The sequence below is a fragment of the Leptodactylus fuscus genome, chromosome 5, assembly GCF_031893055.1.
Source record: "Leptodactylus fuscus isolate aLepFus1 chromosome 5, aLepFus1.hap2, whole genome shotgun sequence".
Taxonomy (NCBI): domain Eukaryota; kingdom Metazoa; phylum Chordata; class Amphibia; order Anura; family Leptodactylidae; genus Leptodactylus; species Leptodactylus fuscus.
Window position 1 is genome coordinate 221,210,814 of NC_134269.1, and position 15,985 is coordinate 221,226,798.

General features: G+C 52.4%; 1 protein-coding gene across 2 annotated transcripts in view; it reads left to right on the forward strand.

The window, feature by feature from the left end:
• Positions 1-15,985, forward strand: part of SOX5 (SRY-box transcription factor 5) — a 280,976-nt gene that overhangs the window by 227,311 nt on the left and 37,680 nt on the right. For both annotated transcript variants that reach the window (XM_075275477.1, XM_075275476.1), the window contains 2 exons: positions 10,541-10,667; positions 15,165-15,253. In XM_075275477.1, the coding sequence (XP_075131578.1) occupies positions 10,541-10,667; positions 15,165-15,253 (216 nt within the window). The remainder of the gene's footprint in view (positions 1-10,540; positions 10,668-15,164; positions 15,254-15,985) is intronic.

The window sequence follows — 15,985 nt, forward strand, 5'->3', positions numbered from 1 at the left end:
TGTGTTGATACCTCCTGCCCCTCCTGTAGGTGGCGCTGTTGCCCTGGCAGTGGATTCTGTGTGTTGATACCTCCTGCCCCTCCTGTAGGTGGCGCTGTTTCCCTGGCAGCGGATTCTGTGTGTTGGTACCTCCTGCCCCTCCTGTAGGTGGCGCTGTTGTCCTGGCAGCAGATTCTGTGTGTTGGTACCTCCTGCCCCTCCTGTAGGTGGCGCTGTTGTCCTGGCAGCAGATTCTGTGTGTTGGTACCTCCTGCCCCTCCTGTAGGTGGCGCTGTTGTCCTGGCAGCAGATTCTGTGTGTTGGTACCTCCTGCCCCTCCTGTAGGTGGCGCTGTTTCCCTGGCAGCAGATTCTGTGTGTTGGTACCTCCTGCCCCTCCTGTAGGTGGCGCTGTTGTCCTGGCAGTGGATTCTGTGTGTTGGTACCTCCTGCCCGTCCTGTAGGTGGCGCTGTTTCCCTGGCAGCAGATTCTGTGTGTTGGTACCTCCTGCCCCTCCTGTAGGTGGCGCTGTTTCCCTGGCAGCGGATTCTGTGTGTTGGTACCTCCTGCCCCTCCTGTAGGTGGCGCTGTTGTCCTGGCAGCAGATTCTGTGTGTTGGTACCTCCTGCCCCTCCTGTAGGTGGCGCTGTTGCCCTGGCAGTGGATTCTGTGTGTTGGTACCTCCTGCCCCTCCTGTAGGTGGCGCTGTTGTCCTGGCAGCAGATTCCGTGTGTTGATACCTCCTGCCCCTCCTGTAGGTGGCGCTGTTGTCCTGGCAGTGGATTCTGTGTGTTGGTACCTCCTGCCCCTCCTGTAGGTGGCGCTGTTGTCCTGGCAGTGGATTCTGTGTGTTGGTACCTCCTGCCCCTCCTGTAGGTGGCGCTGTTGCCCTGGCAGTGGATTCGCTGTGTTGGTACCTCCTGCCCCTCCTGTAGGTGGCGCTGTTGCCCTGGCAGCCGATTCGCTGTGTTGGTACCTCCTGCCCCTCCTGTAGGTGGCGCTGTTGTCCTGGCAGTGGATTCTGTGTGTTGGTACCTCCTGCCCCTCCTGTAGGTGGCGCTGTTGTCCTGGCAGTGGATTCTGTGTGTTGGTACCTCCTGCCCCTCCTGTAGGTGGCGCTGTTGCCCTGGCAGTGGATTCTGTGTGTTGGTACCTCCTGCCCCTCCTGTAGGTGGCGCTGTTGCCCTGGCAGTGGATTCGCTGTGTTGGTACCTCCTGCCCCTCCTGTAGGTGGCGCTGTTGCCCTGGCAGTGGATTCTGTGTGTTGGTACCTCCTGCCCCTCCTGTAGGTGGCGCTGTTGCCCTGGCAGCAGATTCTGTGTGTTGGTACCTCCTGCCCCTCCTGTAGGTGGCGCTGTTGCCCTGGCAGCCGATTCGCTGTGTTGGTACCTCCTGCCCCTCCTGTAGGTGGCGCTGTTGTCCTGGCAGTGGATTCTGTGTGTTGGTACCTCCTGCCCCTCCTGTAGGTGGCGCTGTTGTCCTGGCAGTGGATTCTGTGTGTTGGTACCTCCTGCCCCTCCTGTAGGTGGCGCTGTTGCCCTGGCAGTGGATTCTGTGTGTTGGTACCTCCTGCCCCTCCTGTAGGTGGCGCTGTTGTCCTGGCAGTGGATTCTGTGTGTTGGTACCTCCTGCCCGTCCTGTAGGTGGCGCTGTTGTCCTGGCAGCAGATTCCGTGTGTTGATACCTCCTGCCCCTCCTGTAGGTGGCGCTGTTGCCCTGGCAGCCGATTCGCTGTGTTGACAACCTCTGCCTGATGATATAACGCGGTTTTCTGGGCAGAGTCGCCATCTCCATATGTTTTATCGTAAAAACCCAAAACAAGCCCAACTTCTAAATCTGCCGGCCTGTCCCGCTGCGCTCGGTCTGGTGCCAAGTGCTAGTACCTGTTATACTGGTGCTATAGGGGGGGGGGGCTGACACCAGACCCCCTGGATCCGCGGAGCTGTCACTGGCATTGCGCCAATCTCTTATGGTTCTTATTGTCATAGAAACCTTCTGCTAAAATCCCAGGCAGAGAGAGGAGCGGCGAGCGCACGGCGGTATCTGCCTGCGGCTACGGCGGTATCTGCCTGCGGCTACGGCGGTATCTGCCTGCGGCTACGGCGGTATCTGCCTGCGGCTACAGCGGTATCTGCCTGCGGCTACGGCGGTATCTGCCTGCGGCTACGGCGGTATCTGCCTGCGGCTAGACGGTGGGAGCGACACGCCGGCACCTCCGCACTATACTGCTATACTACTGCCGCCCATCAGTGAATGGAATCCATTCTATTCTCTTCCTGACCTGCTGAGGGTTTGTTACAATGTGTCAGGGCAGATAAGCTCTATAAGCTCCAGGGTGCGCGTACAAGGGGCCCGCACTGAGCTATACAGAGAGCCCTGTGTGCATGTCCAGCTGTCCATGGAGGGATTAGCAGGGTTTAATGGCGAGCACAGATGGAGGCGGCCATATTGTCCTCAGCGGGTAGGACAGAGGCTAAAATAGGAAGAGCCCCTGGCAGAAGGCTAAAGATGACCGGCAAATCCCCTTGTCCAGAGAAGGACATAGAGGGATGGGGATATGGAGGAAGGATGGGGATATGCTGTGGATATGGAGGAGGGATGGGGATATGCTGTGGATATGGAGGAGGGGTGGGGATATGCTGTGGATATGGAGGAGGGATGGGGATATGCTGTGGATATGGAGGAGGGATGGGGATATGCTGTGGATATGGAGGAGGGATGGGGATATGCTGTGGATATGGAGGAGGGATGGAGATATGCTGTGGATATGGAGGAGGGATGGGGATATGCTGTGGATATGGAGGAGGGATGGGGATATGCTGTGGATATGGAGGAGGGATGGAGATATGCTGTGGATATGGAGGAGGGATGGAGATATGCTGTGGATATGGAGGAGGGATGGGGATATGCTGTGGATATGGAGGAGGGATGGGGATATGCTGTGGATATGGAGGAGGGATGGGGATATGGAGGAGGGATGGGGATATGCTGTGGATATGGAGGAGGGATGGAGATATGCTGTGGATATGGAGGAGGGATGGGGATATGCTGTGGATATGGAGGACGGATGGGGATATGCTGTGGATATGGAGGAGGGATGGGGATATGCTGTGGATATGGAGGAGGGATGGGGATATGCTGTGGATATGGAGGAGGGATGGGTATATGCTGTGGATATGGAGGAATGATGGGGATATGCTGTGGATATGGAGGAGGGTTGGGGATATGCTGTGGATATGGAGGAGACATGGGGATATGCTGTGGATATGGAGGAAGGATGGGGATATGCTGTGGATATGGAGGAGAGGTGGGGATATGCTGTGGATATGGAGGAGGGATGGGGATATGCTGTGGATATGGAGGAGAGGTGGGGATATGCTGTGGATATGGAGGAAGGATGGGGATATGCTGTGGATATGGAGGAGAGGTGGGGATATGCTGTGGATATGGAGGAAAGGTGGGGATATGCTGTGGATATGGAGGAGGGATGGGGATATGCTGTGGATATGGAGGAAGGATGGGGATATGCTGTGGATATGGAGGAGGGATGGGGATATGCTGTGGATATGGAGGAGAGGTGGGGATATGCTGTGGATATGGAGGAGAGGTGGGGATATGCTGTGGATATGGAGGAGGGATGGGGATATGCTGTGGATATGGAGGAAGGATGGGGATATGCTGTGGATATGGAGGAGAGGTGGGGATATGCTGTGGATATGGAGGAGAGGTGGGGATATGCTGTGGATATGGAGGAGGGATGGGGATATGCTGTGGATATGGAGGAAGGATGGGGATATGCTGTGGATATGGAGGAGGGATGGGGATATGCTGTGGATATGGAGGAGAGGTGGGGATATGCTGTGGATATGGAGGAGGGATGGGGATATGCTTTGGATATGGAGGAGGGATGGGGATATGCTGTGGATATGGAGGAGGGATGGGGATATGCTGTGGATATGGAGGAGGGATGGGGATATGCTGTGGATATGGAGGAGGGATGGGGATATGCTGTGGATATGGAGGAGGGATGGGGATATGCTGTGGATATGGAGGAGGGATGGGGATATGCTGTGGATATGGAGGAGGGATGGGGATATGCTGTGGATATGGAGGAGGGATGGGTATATGCTGTGGATATGGAGGAGGGATGGGGATATGCTGTGGATATGGAGGAGGGATGGGGATATGCTGTGGATATGGAGGAGCGATGGGGATATGCTGTGGATATGGAGGAGGGATGGAGATATGCTGTGGATATGGAGGAGGGATGGGGATATGCTGTGGATATGGAGGAGGGATGGGGATATGCTGTGGATATGGAGGAGGGATGGGGATATGCTGTGGATATGGAGGAGGGATGGGGATATGCTGTGGATATGGAGGAGGGATGGGGATATGCTGTGGATATGGAGGAGGGATGGGGATATGGAGGAGGGATGGGGATATGCTGTGGATATGGAGGAGGGATGGAGATATGCTGTGGATATGGAGGAGGGATGGGGATATGCTGTGGATATGGAGGACGGATGGGGATATGCTGTGGATATGGAGGAGGGATGGGGATATGCTGTGGATATGGAGGAGGGATGGGGATATGCTGTGGATATGGAGGAGGGATGGGTATATGCTGTGGATATGGAGGAATGATGGGGATATGCTGTGGATATGGAGGAGGGTTGGGGATATGCTGTGGATATGGAGGAAGGATGGGGATATGCTGTAGATATGGAGGAGAGGTGGGGATATGCTGTGGATATGGAGGAGGGATGGGGATATGCTGTGGATATGGAGGAGAGGTGGGGATATGCTGTGGATATGGAGGAAGGATGGGGATATGCTGTGGATATGGAGGAGAGGTGGGGATATGCTGTGGATATGGAGGAGAGGTGGGGATATGCTGTGGATATGGAGGAGGGATGGGGATATGCTGTGGATATGGAGGAAGGATGGGGATATGCTGTGGATATGGAGGAGGGATGGGGATATGCTGTGGATATGGAGGAGAGGTGGGGATATGCTGTGGATATGGAGGAGAGGTGGGGATATGCTGTGGATATGGAGGAGGGATGGGGATATGCTGTGGATATGGAGGAAGGATGGGGATATGCTGTGGATATGGAGGAGAGGTGGGGATATGCTGTGGATATGGAGGAGAGGTGGGGATATGCTGTGGATATGGAGGAGAGGTGGGGATATGCTGTGGATATGGAGGAGAGGTGGGGATATGCTGTGGATATGGAGGAGGGATGGGGATATGCTGTGGATATGGAGGAAGGATGGGGATATGCTGTGGATATGGAGGAGGGATGGGGATATGCTGTGGATATGGAGGAGAGGTGGGGATATGCTGTGGATATGGAGGAGGGATGGGGATATGCTTTGGATATGGAGGAGGGATGGGGATATGCTGTGGATATGGAGGAGGGATGGGGATATGCTGTGGATATGGAGGAGGGATGGGGATATGCTGTGGATATGGAGGAGGGATGGGGATATGCTGTGGATATGGAGGAAGGATGGGGATATGCTGTGGATATGGAGGAGGGATGGGGATATGCTGTGGATATGGAGGAGAGGTGGGGATATGCTGTGGATATGGAGGAGGGATGGGGATATGCTTTGGATATGGAGGAGGGATGGGGATATGCTGTGGATATGGAGGAGGGATGGGGATATGCTGTGGATATGGAGGAGGGATGGGGATATTCTGTGGATATGGAGGAAGGATGGGGATATGCTGTGGATATGGAGGAGGGATGGGGATATGCTGTGGATATGGAGGAGAGGTGGGGATATGCTGTGGATATGGAAGAGGGATGGGGATATGCTGTGGATATGGAGGAGGGATGGGGATATGCTGTGGACATGTTGGGGGGGTTGGCTATGCTGCTTACATGCCGCAGCAGGGGGGGGGGGTGGGGGGATATGCTGCTTTCATGCCGGGGGGGGGGGATGAATATGCTGCTTACATGCCAGGGGGGATATGTTGCTTACATGCCGCGGTGGGGGGGATATGCTGCTTACATGCCGCGGTGGGGGGGATATGCTGCTTACATGCCGCGGTGGGGGGATATGCCGCATGTTCTTCCGTTGAGGTGTCGTCCGGACCTTTTATAACCCGCACAATGTAACCTAATACACCTGATACACAATGCACTCCCTCATTGATCCCTGGCTCAGGCCGCCCGCCGCTGTGTGCCGCTATACGGTGCGATTCCTCTTCTCGGTCGTAGTCAGCGCTTCATCATTGACGCCAAGCTGAAATTCATTTCTGTCTCGTTAGCCGGCGACGTATAATTAACGCGACTCCGCAGATAGCGATAAAGCCGTCAATAAAAGCTCTTGTAATTAATTTAGTCTTTATTAGGCTGGAGGTGCAGCACGCCTCCCCGATCAGCAGCAGCGCCTCCCTCCTCCCCCCGTCCTCCATCTTTCCTCCCCTCCTCGCCAGCCTGATTTTCTGGTTAACCAAAATTGTTGGGTAATTGTTCTGTGGTTGGGAAGAGAATGTGGAAGGAAAGTGTTCCCAGCACAATAACAGAGCGATTACGGCAGCGCCGATCCCGGCCAAGGGAACACTCATCAGCTCCGGAACAGCGAGCGCAACCGCAAAGACACAAAGCAAAGGGAAACTGCTCCGATTGTAATATAATGTATATATGGAGGGCGGTGATGTCACTACTGTGTAATATAATGTATATATGGAGGGCGGTGATGTCACTACTGTGTAATATAATGTATATATGGAGGGCGGTGATGTCACTACTGTATAATATCACTGATGATGTCACTACTGTGTAATATAATGTATATACGGAGGGCGGTGATGTCACTACTGTGTAATATAATGTATATATGGAGGGCGGTGATGTCACTACTGTATAATATCACTGATGATGTCACTACTGTATGATGTCACTGATGATGTCACTACTGTATGATGTCACTTCCTGTGTAATAGATGGCTGTATAATCTGGTCACGTTGTTGCGGTGCATGTGATTGTAAGCTCTTTGGCACGTGCCCCGGAGTCTCTGAGCTTCCTGTGCTGCCACCTGTCTGTCTTGCGATGCTATAGCAGGGTGTGGATTCTTTCCAGTTCTTCTCATGAGGAGGTGTCGGGGTCGGGGGGGGGGGGTGTTAGGTAGTCACCAGGCGGGGATAGTACAAGGTCGCGGCGGTCGCGGCTTCCTCGTTGTCCCCGTCCATGACATGAGCATCTGAGCGGCACATCCGCGTTGGCAGCGCTGCCAGGACTTTACAATCAGCTTCAATAACATCCATTTTATTGTTATTTATTTATTTCGCTGGTTGGCAGCGCCGCGCTGCGAGGAACCATCTGTCTTTCTATTAGCGGTTTCAGGACGGGGTTTGGAGCCTTTTCGCTTGGCAAAGTCACTTTTATCCTTGGAAACCATTAAAAAAAAGTTTCATGGCTTCCTGCCGAAGGGAACCAGGCAAAACTCCCCCAGCTGTTCCCGATCTATAGATTAGGCATCTAATATATACTAATATATACTATAGAGGCGTATATACGGGGTGGACACTATAGAGCCGTATACACAGGGTGGACACTATAGAGCCGTATATACAGGGTGGACACTATAGAGCCGTATATACAGGGTGGACACTATAGAGCCGTATATACAGGGTGGACACTGTAGAGCCATATATACAGGGTGGACACTATAGAGCCGTATATACAGGGTGGACACTATAGAGCCGTATATACAGGGTGGACACTATAGAGGCGTATATACGGGGTGGACACTATAGAGCCGTATACACAGGGTGGACACTATAGAGCCGTATATACAGGGTGGACACTATAGAGCCGTATACACAGGGCGGACTCTATAGAGGCGTATATACGGGGTGGACACTATAGAGCCGTATATACAGGGTGGACACTATAGAGCCGTATACACAGGGTGGACACTATAGAGCCGTATACACAGGGTGGACACTATAGAGCCGTATACACAGGGTGGACACTATAGAGCCGTATACACAGGGCGGACACTGTAAAGCCATATATACGGGGTGGGCACTATAGAGCCGTATATACAGGGTGGACACTGTAGAGCCATATATACAGGGTGGACACTATAGAGCCGTATATACAGGGTGGACACTATAGAGCCGTATATACAGGGTGGACACTGTAAAGCCATATATACGGGGTGGGCACTATAGAGCCGTATATACAGGGTGGACACTGTAGAGCCATATATACAGGGTGGACACTATAGAGCCGTATATACAGGGTGGACACTATAGAGCCATATATACAGGGTGGACACTATAGAGCCATATATACAGGGTGGACACTATAGAGCCGTATATACAGGGTGGACACTATAGAGCCGTATATACAGGATACATACTATAGAGCCGTATATACAGGGTGGACACTATAGAGCCGTATACACAGGGTGGACACTATAGAGTCGTATATACAGGGTGGACACTATAGAGCCGTATATACAGGGTGGACACTATAGAGCCGTATATACAGGGTGGACACTGTAAAGCCATATATACGGGGTGGGCACTATAGAGCCATATATACAGGGTGGACACTGTAGAGCCATATATACAGGGTGGACACTATAGAGCCGTATATACAGGGTGGACACTATAGAGCCATATATACAGGGTGGACACTATAGAGCCATATATACAGGGTGGACACTATAGAGCCGTATATACATGGTGGACACTATAGAGCCGTATATACAGGGTGGACACTATAGAGCCGTATATACAGGGTGGACACTATAGAGCCGTATATACAGGATACATACTATAGAGCCGTATATACAGGGTGGACACTATAGAGCCGTATACACAGGGTGGACACTATAGAGTCGTATATACAGGGTGGACACTATAGAGCCGTATATACAGGGTGGACACTATAGAGCCGTATATACAGGGTGGACACTGTAGAGCCATATATACAGGGTGGACACTATAGAGCCGTATATACGGGGTGGACACTATAGAGCCGTATATACGGGGTGGACACTATAGAGCCGTATATACAGGGTGGACACTATAGAGCCGTATATACAGGATACATACTATAGAGCCGTATATACAGGGTGGACACTATAGAGCCGTATATACAGGGTGGACACTATAGAGCCGTATATACAGGGTGGACACTATAGAGCCGTATATACAGGGTGGACACTGTAGAGCCATATATACAGGGTGGACACTATAGAGCCGTATATACGGGGTGGACACTATAGAGCCGTATATACAGGGTGGACACTATAGAGCCGTATATACAGGGTGGACACTATAGAGCCGTATATACAGGATACATACTATAGAGCCGTATATACAGGATACATACTATAGAGCCGTATATACAGGGTGGACACTATAGAGCCGTATATACAGGGTGGACACTATAGAGCCGTATATACAGGATACATACTATAGAGCCGTATATACAGGATACATACTATAGAGCCGTATATACAGGGTGGACACTATAGAGCCGTATACACAGGGTGGACACTATAGAGCCGTATATACGGGGTGGACACTATAGAGCCGTATATACAGGGTGGACACTATAGAGCCGTATATACAGGGTGGACACTATAGAGTCGTATATACAGGATACATACTATAGAGCCGTATATACAGGGTGGACACTGTAGAGCCGTATACACAGAGTGGACACTGTAGAGCCATATATACACAGGGTGGACACTATAGAGCCATATATACACAGGGTGGACACTATAGAGCCATATATACAGGGTGGACACTATAGAGCCGTATATACAGGGTGGACACTATAGAGCCATATATACAGGGTGGACAATATAGAGCCGTATATACAGGGTGGACACTATAGAGCCGTATATACAGGGTGGACACTATAGAGCCATATATACAGGGTGGACACTGTAGAGCCGTATACACAGGGTGGACACTGTAGAGCCATATATACAGGGTGGACACTATAGAGCCATATATACAGGGTGGACACTATAGAGCCGTATATACAGGGTGGACACTATAGAGCCGTATACACAGGGTGGACACTGTAGAGCCGTATACACAGGGTGGACATTATAGAGCCGTATATACAGGGTGGACACTATAAAGCCGTATATACAGGGTGGACTCTATAGAGCCGTATATACAGGGTGGACACTATAGAGCCGTATACACAGGGTGGACACTATAGAGCCGTATATACAGGGTGGACACTATAAAGCCGTATATACAGGGTGGACTCTATAGAGCCGTATACACAGGGCGGACACTATAGAGCTGTATATACAGGGTGGACACTATAGAGCCGTATACACAGGGTGGACATTATAGAGCCGTATATACAGGGTGGACATTATAGAGCCGTATATACAGGGTGGACTCTATAGAGCCGTATATATAGGGTGGACACTATAGAGCTGATATATATTATACAGCTGTATATAAGATGGATACTATATATGTGTATATACAGGGTAGACACTATAGACATGATATAAATGGATACTATATATGACCCTGTTTCTTGTGTTCCCCAGGTGCAGGGTCAGCTGCCCCCCCTGATGATCCCCGTGTTCCCTCCAGACCAGAGGACGTTAGCCGCCGCCGCCGCCGCCCAGCAAGGCTTCCTCATCCCCCCTGGATTCAGCTATAAGGCCGGCTGCAGTGAGTATCAGTCCCATCCACCTCCATATCCGTCTACTCCACTCACATCTAGAGCTGCATCGCTCTCAGAGTCTATTCCAGGTCCTGCAATGCACTATGGGAGCTGTGATACGCTGCAAGGGTTAATGGCCCTTTAAGAAGGTCCTATAAAGTGCTGCGTATAGACTGTGTAATATAGAAGTAAGTGACCCCCGCCCCCCCGCAGTCATTAGCCACGGTTCTTTAGTCGCTCGCTCTCCTGGAAGACTTCATGACTTTTGCTCAGTCAAACAAATTTCCTCTTTATCCGCCATAATCTATTCTGTGTCATCAGCCGAGCGCGGAGATAAAGAGATAATCACATCAGCGCCCCTCCGTATTCGTATTCCCCCCCGTATTCGCCCCGCTCTATATTCTAGAGAGCCCCGTATTCGCCCCGCTCTATATTCTAGAGAGCCCCGTATTCGCCCCGCTCTATATTCTAGAGAGCCCCGTATTCGCCCCGCTCTATATTCTAGAGAGCCCCGTATTCGCCCCGCTCTATATTCTAGAGAGCCCCGTATTCGCCCCGCTCTATATTCTAGAGAGCCCCGTATTCGCCCCACTCTACATTCTAGAGAGCCCCGTATTCGCCCCGCTCTATATTCTAGAGAGCCCCGTATTCGCCCCGCTCTATATTCTAGAGAGCCCCGTATTCGCCCCGCTCTATATTCTAGAGAGCCCCGTATTCGCCCCGCTCTATAGTCTAGAGAGCCCCGTATTCGCCCCGCTCTGTATTCTAGAGAGCCCCGTACTCGCCCCGCTCTACATTCTAGAGAGCCCCGTATTCGCCCCGCTCTATATTCTAGAGAGCCCCGTATTCGCCCCGCTCTATATTCTAGAGAGCCCCGTATTCGCCCCGCTCTATATTCTAGAGAGCCCCGTATTCGCCCCGCTCTATATTCTAGAGAGCCCCGTATTCGCCCCGCTCTATATTCTAGAGAGCCCCGTATTTGCCCCGCTCTATATTCTAGAGAGCCCCGTATTCGCCCCGCTCTATATTCTAGAGAGCCCCGTATTCGCCCCGCTCTATATTCTAGAGAGCCCCGTATTCGCCCCGCTCTATATTCTAGAGAGCCCCGTATTCGCCCCGCTCTATATTCTAGAGAGCCCCATATTCGCCCCGCTCTATATTCTGGAGAGCCCCGTATTTGCCCCGTTCTACATTCTAGAGAGCCCCGTATTCGCCCCGCTCTACATTCTAGAGAGCCCCGTATTCGCCCTTCTCTACATTCTAGAGAGCCCCGTATTCGCCCCGCTCTATATTCTAGAGAGCCCCATATTCGCCCTGCTCTACATTCTAGAGAGCCCCGTATTCGCCCTTCTCTACATTCTAGAGAGCCCCGTATTCGCCCCGCTCTATATTCTAGAGAGACCCGTATTCACCCTTCTCTACATTCTAGAGAGCCCCGTAGTTGCCCCGCTGTACATTCTAGAGAGCCCCGTATTTGCCCCGCTCTATATTCTACAGAGCCCTGTATTCGCCACGCTCTATATTCTAGAGAGCCCCGTATTTGCCCCGCTCTATAGTCTAGAAAGCCCCGTATTTGCCCCGCTCTATAGTCTAGAAAGCCCCGTATTTGCCCCGCTCTATAGTCTAGAGAGCCCCGTATTCGCCCCGCTCTGTATTCTAGAGAGCCCCGTACTCGCCCCGCTCTATATTCTAGAGAGCCCCGTATTCGCCCCGCTCTATAGTCTAGAGAGCCCTGTATTCGCCCCATTCTATATTCTAGAGAGCCCCGTATTCACCCCGCTCTATAGTCTAGAGAGCCCTGTATTCGCCCCGCTCTATAGTCTAGAGAGCCCTGTATTCGCCCCATTCTATATTCTAGAGAGCCCCATATTCGCCCCGCTCTATATTCTAGAGAGCCCCGTATTCGCCCCGCTCTATATTCTAGAGAGCCCCGTATTCGCCCCGCTCTACATTCTAGAGAGCCCCGTATTCGCCCCGCTCTATATTCTAGAGAGCCCCGTATTCGCCCCGCTCTATATTCTAGAGAGCCCCGTATTCGCCCCGCTCTATATTCTAGAGAGCCCCGTATTCGCCCCGCTCTATATTCTAGAGAGCCCCGTATTCGCCCCGCTCTATATTCTAGAGAGCCCCGTATTCGCCCCGCTCTATATTCTAGAGAGCCCCGTATTCGCCCCGCTCTATATTCTAGAGAGCCCCGTATTCGCCCCGCTCTATATTCTAGAGAGCCCCGTATTCGCCCCGTTCTACATTCTAGAGAGCCCCGTATTCGCCCTTCTCTACATTCTAGAGAGCCCCGTATTCGCCCCGCTCTATATTCTAGAGAGACCCGTATTCACCCTTCTCTACATTCTAGAGAGCCCCGTAGTTGCCCCGCTGTACATTCTAGAGAGCCCCGTATTTGCCCCGCTCTATATTCTACAGAGCCCTGTATTCGCCACGCTCTATATTCTAGAGAGCCCCGTATTTGCCCCGCTCTATAGTCTAGAAAGCCCCGTATTTGCCCCGCTCTATAGTCTAGAAAGCCCCGTATTTGCCCCGCTCTATAGTCTAGAGAGCCCCGTATTCGCCCCGCTCTGTATTCTAGAGAGCCCCGTACTCGTCCCGCTCTATATTCTAGAGAGCCCCGTATTCGCCCCGCTCTATAGTCTAGAGAGCCCTGTATTCGCCCCATTCTATATTCTAGAGAGCCCCGTATTCGCCCCGCTCTATAGTCTAGAGAGCCCTGTATTCGCCCCGCTCTATATTCTAGAGAGCCCCGTATTCGCCCCGCTCTATATTCTAGAGAGCCCCGTATTTGCCCCGCTCTATATTCTAGAGAGCCCCGTATTCGCCCCGCTCTATATTCTAGAGAGCCCCGTATTTGCCCCGCTCTACATTCTAGAGAGCCCCGTATTCGCCCCGCTCTATATTCTAGAGAGCCCCGTATTCGCCCCGCTCTATATTCTAGAGAGCCCCGTATTTGCCCCGCTCTATATTCTAGAGAGCCCCGTATTCGCCCCGCTCTACATTCTAGAGAGCCCCGTATTCGCCCCGCTCTATATTCTAGAGAGCCCCGTATTCGCCCCGCTCTATATTCTAGAGAGCCCCGTATTCGCCCCGCTCTATAGTCTAGAGAGCCCCGTATTCGCCCCGCTCTATATTCTAGAGAGCCCCGTATTCGCCCCGCTCTATATTCTAGAGAGCCCCGTATTCGCCCCGCTCTGTATTCTAGAGAGCCCTGTATTCGCCCCATTCTATATTCTAGAGAGCCCCGTATTCGCCCCGCTCTATAGTCTAGAGAGCCCTGTATTCGCCCCGCTCTATATTCTAGAGAGCCCCGTATTCGCCCCGCTCTATATTCTAGAGAGCCCCGTATTCGCCCCGCTCTGTATTCTAGAGAGCCCCGTATTCACCCCGCTCTGTATTCTAGAGAGCCCCGTATTCGCCCCGCTCTACATTCTAGAGAGCCCCGTATTCGCCCCGCTCTATATTCTAGAGAGCCCCGTATTCGCCCCGCTCTATATTCTAGAGAGCCCCGTATTCGCCCCGCTCTATATTCTAGAGAGCCCCGTATTTGCCCCGCTCTACATTCTAGAGAGCCCCGTATTCGCCCCGCTCTATATTCTAGAGAGCCCCGTATTCGCCCCGCTCTATATTCTAGAGAGCCCCGTATTCGCCCCGCTCTATATTCTAGAGAGCCCCGTATTTGCCCCGCTCTATATTCTAGAGAGCCCCGTATTCGCCCCGCTCTATATTCTAGAGAGCCCCGTATTTGCCCCGCTCTACATTCTAGAGAGCCCCGTATTCGCCCCGCTCTATATTCTAGAGAGCCCCGTATTCGCCCCGCTCTATATTCTAGAGAGCCCCGTATTTGCCCCGCTCTATATTCTAGAGAGCCCCGTATTCGCCCCGCTCTACATTCTAGAGAGCCCCGTATTCGCCCCGCTCTATATTCTAGAGAGCCCCGTATTCGCCCCGCTCTATTTTCTAGAGAGCCCCGTATTCGCCCCGCTCTATATTCTAGAGAGCCCCGTATTCGCCCCGCTCTATATTCTAGAGAGCCCCGTATTCGCCCCGCTCTATATTCTAGAGAGCCCCGTATTCGCCCCGCTCTATATTCTAGAGAGCCCCGTATTTGCCCCGCTCTACATTCTAGAGAGCCCCGTATTCGCCCCGCTCTATATTCTAGAGAGCCCCGTATTCGCCCCGCTGTATATTCTAGAGAGCCCCATATTCGCACCGCTCTATATTCTAGAGAGCCCCGTATTCGCCCCGCTCTATATTCTAGAGAGCCCCGTATTCGCCCCGCTCTGTATCTTCCCCCGTTCCCTCTAGACGCTGGTTAGTATGGAGCTTGAGGTTTTCTTCGCGTTCCTCTCCCGGCTCGGAGTGCGAGTAAAAGGCCACAACACAATAGAAGCTTTTCATGAGGTTGAGAGCACAAAAGGCGTCTTCGGCAGGGCGGCGCGCAGTGCGCAGGTGGAGCAGAGATAAAAGATGCTGACAACTCTTCTTCTCCTCCGCAGGTGACCCCTACCCCGTACAGCTGATTCCCACCACCATGGCAGCTGCTGCCGCCGCCGCCTCGCCGGCCCTGGGGCCCCTCCAGCTACAGGTAACAGCCCCCTCCCCACAATGAGATATAAAGTCACTCTCTGTCTTTACAAGGGGTCTCCTAACCCAAAGTGCAGGGAAGAGACCTGAGCAGGCTGGGAGTTGTAGTCCACCCACCACTCTTCTATGTTTCATGACTTGTCTTGTAGATTCTTCACAGTCCTGCTTCATCTCTTGCTGGGAAAGCTGGGTGACAACCAGTATAGATACTGCTATGTCTCCTGTACTGGTTGTCACCCAGCTTTCCCAGAATCCGCCTGCTCACAGATGTGTAGGATTTCTCGCTGTGGATCTAAGGAGTCTTGACTCTCAGGAATCTGAGAAGTTGGGTGACAGATGGCATGGGGGCTTTAGGCTTCATACTGGTTGTCACCCAGCTTTCCTGGAATCCTCAGTGACTGTGTAATGTGCGGACGCGCGGGTCTTCAGCTAATCTTTGTAGTGGGGGCTGTGAACATAAAACCCCCTCCATTATTTGCCTTAAAGGGGTTGTCCATAAAGGATGACCCTTTAGTATTCGGATACAAGGAAGCAGCAGTGGCCTGCGGGCGCCAAGATATACGCAAACATGACTGTATAGGCGCAGCCTTGAGGGGTTAATCCCGGGGTGACACGTGACACAGATCAGCGGCAGACGCAGGGACAATGCCATTTAATCATTGACTTCGCCGCCGGATTCAGAACACAATGGGATCTTATCTGTCCTGCAGTGTGACGTCAGAGGCGCGCGCTG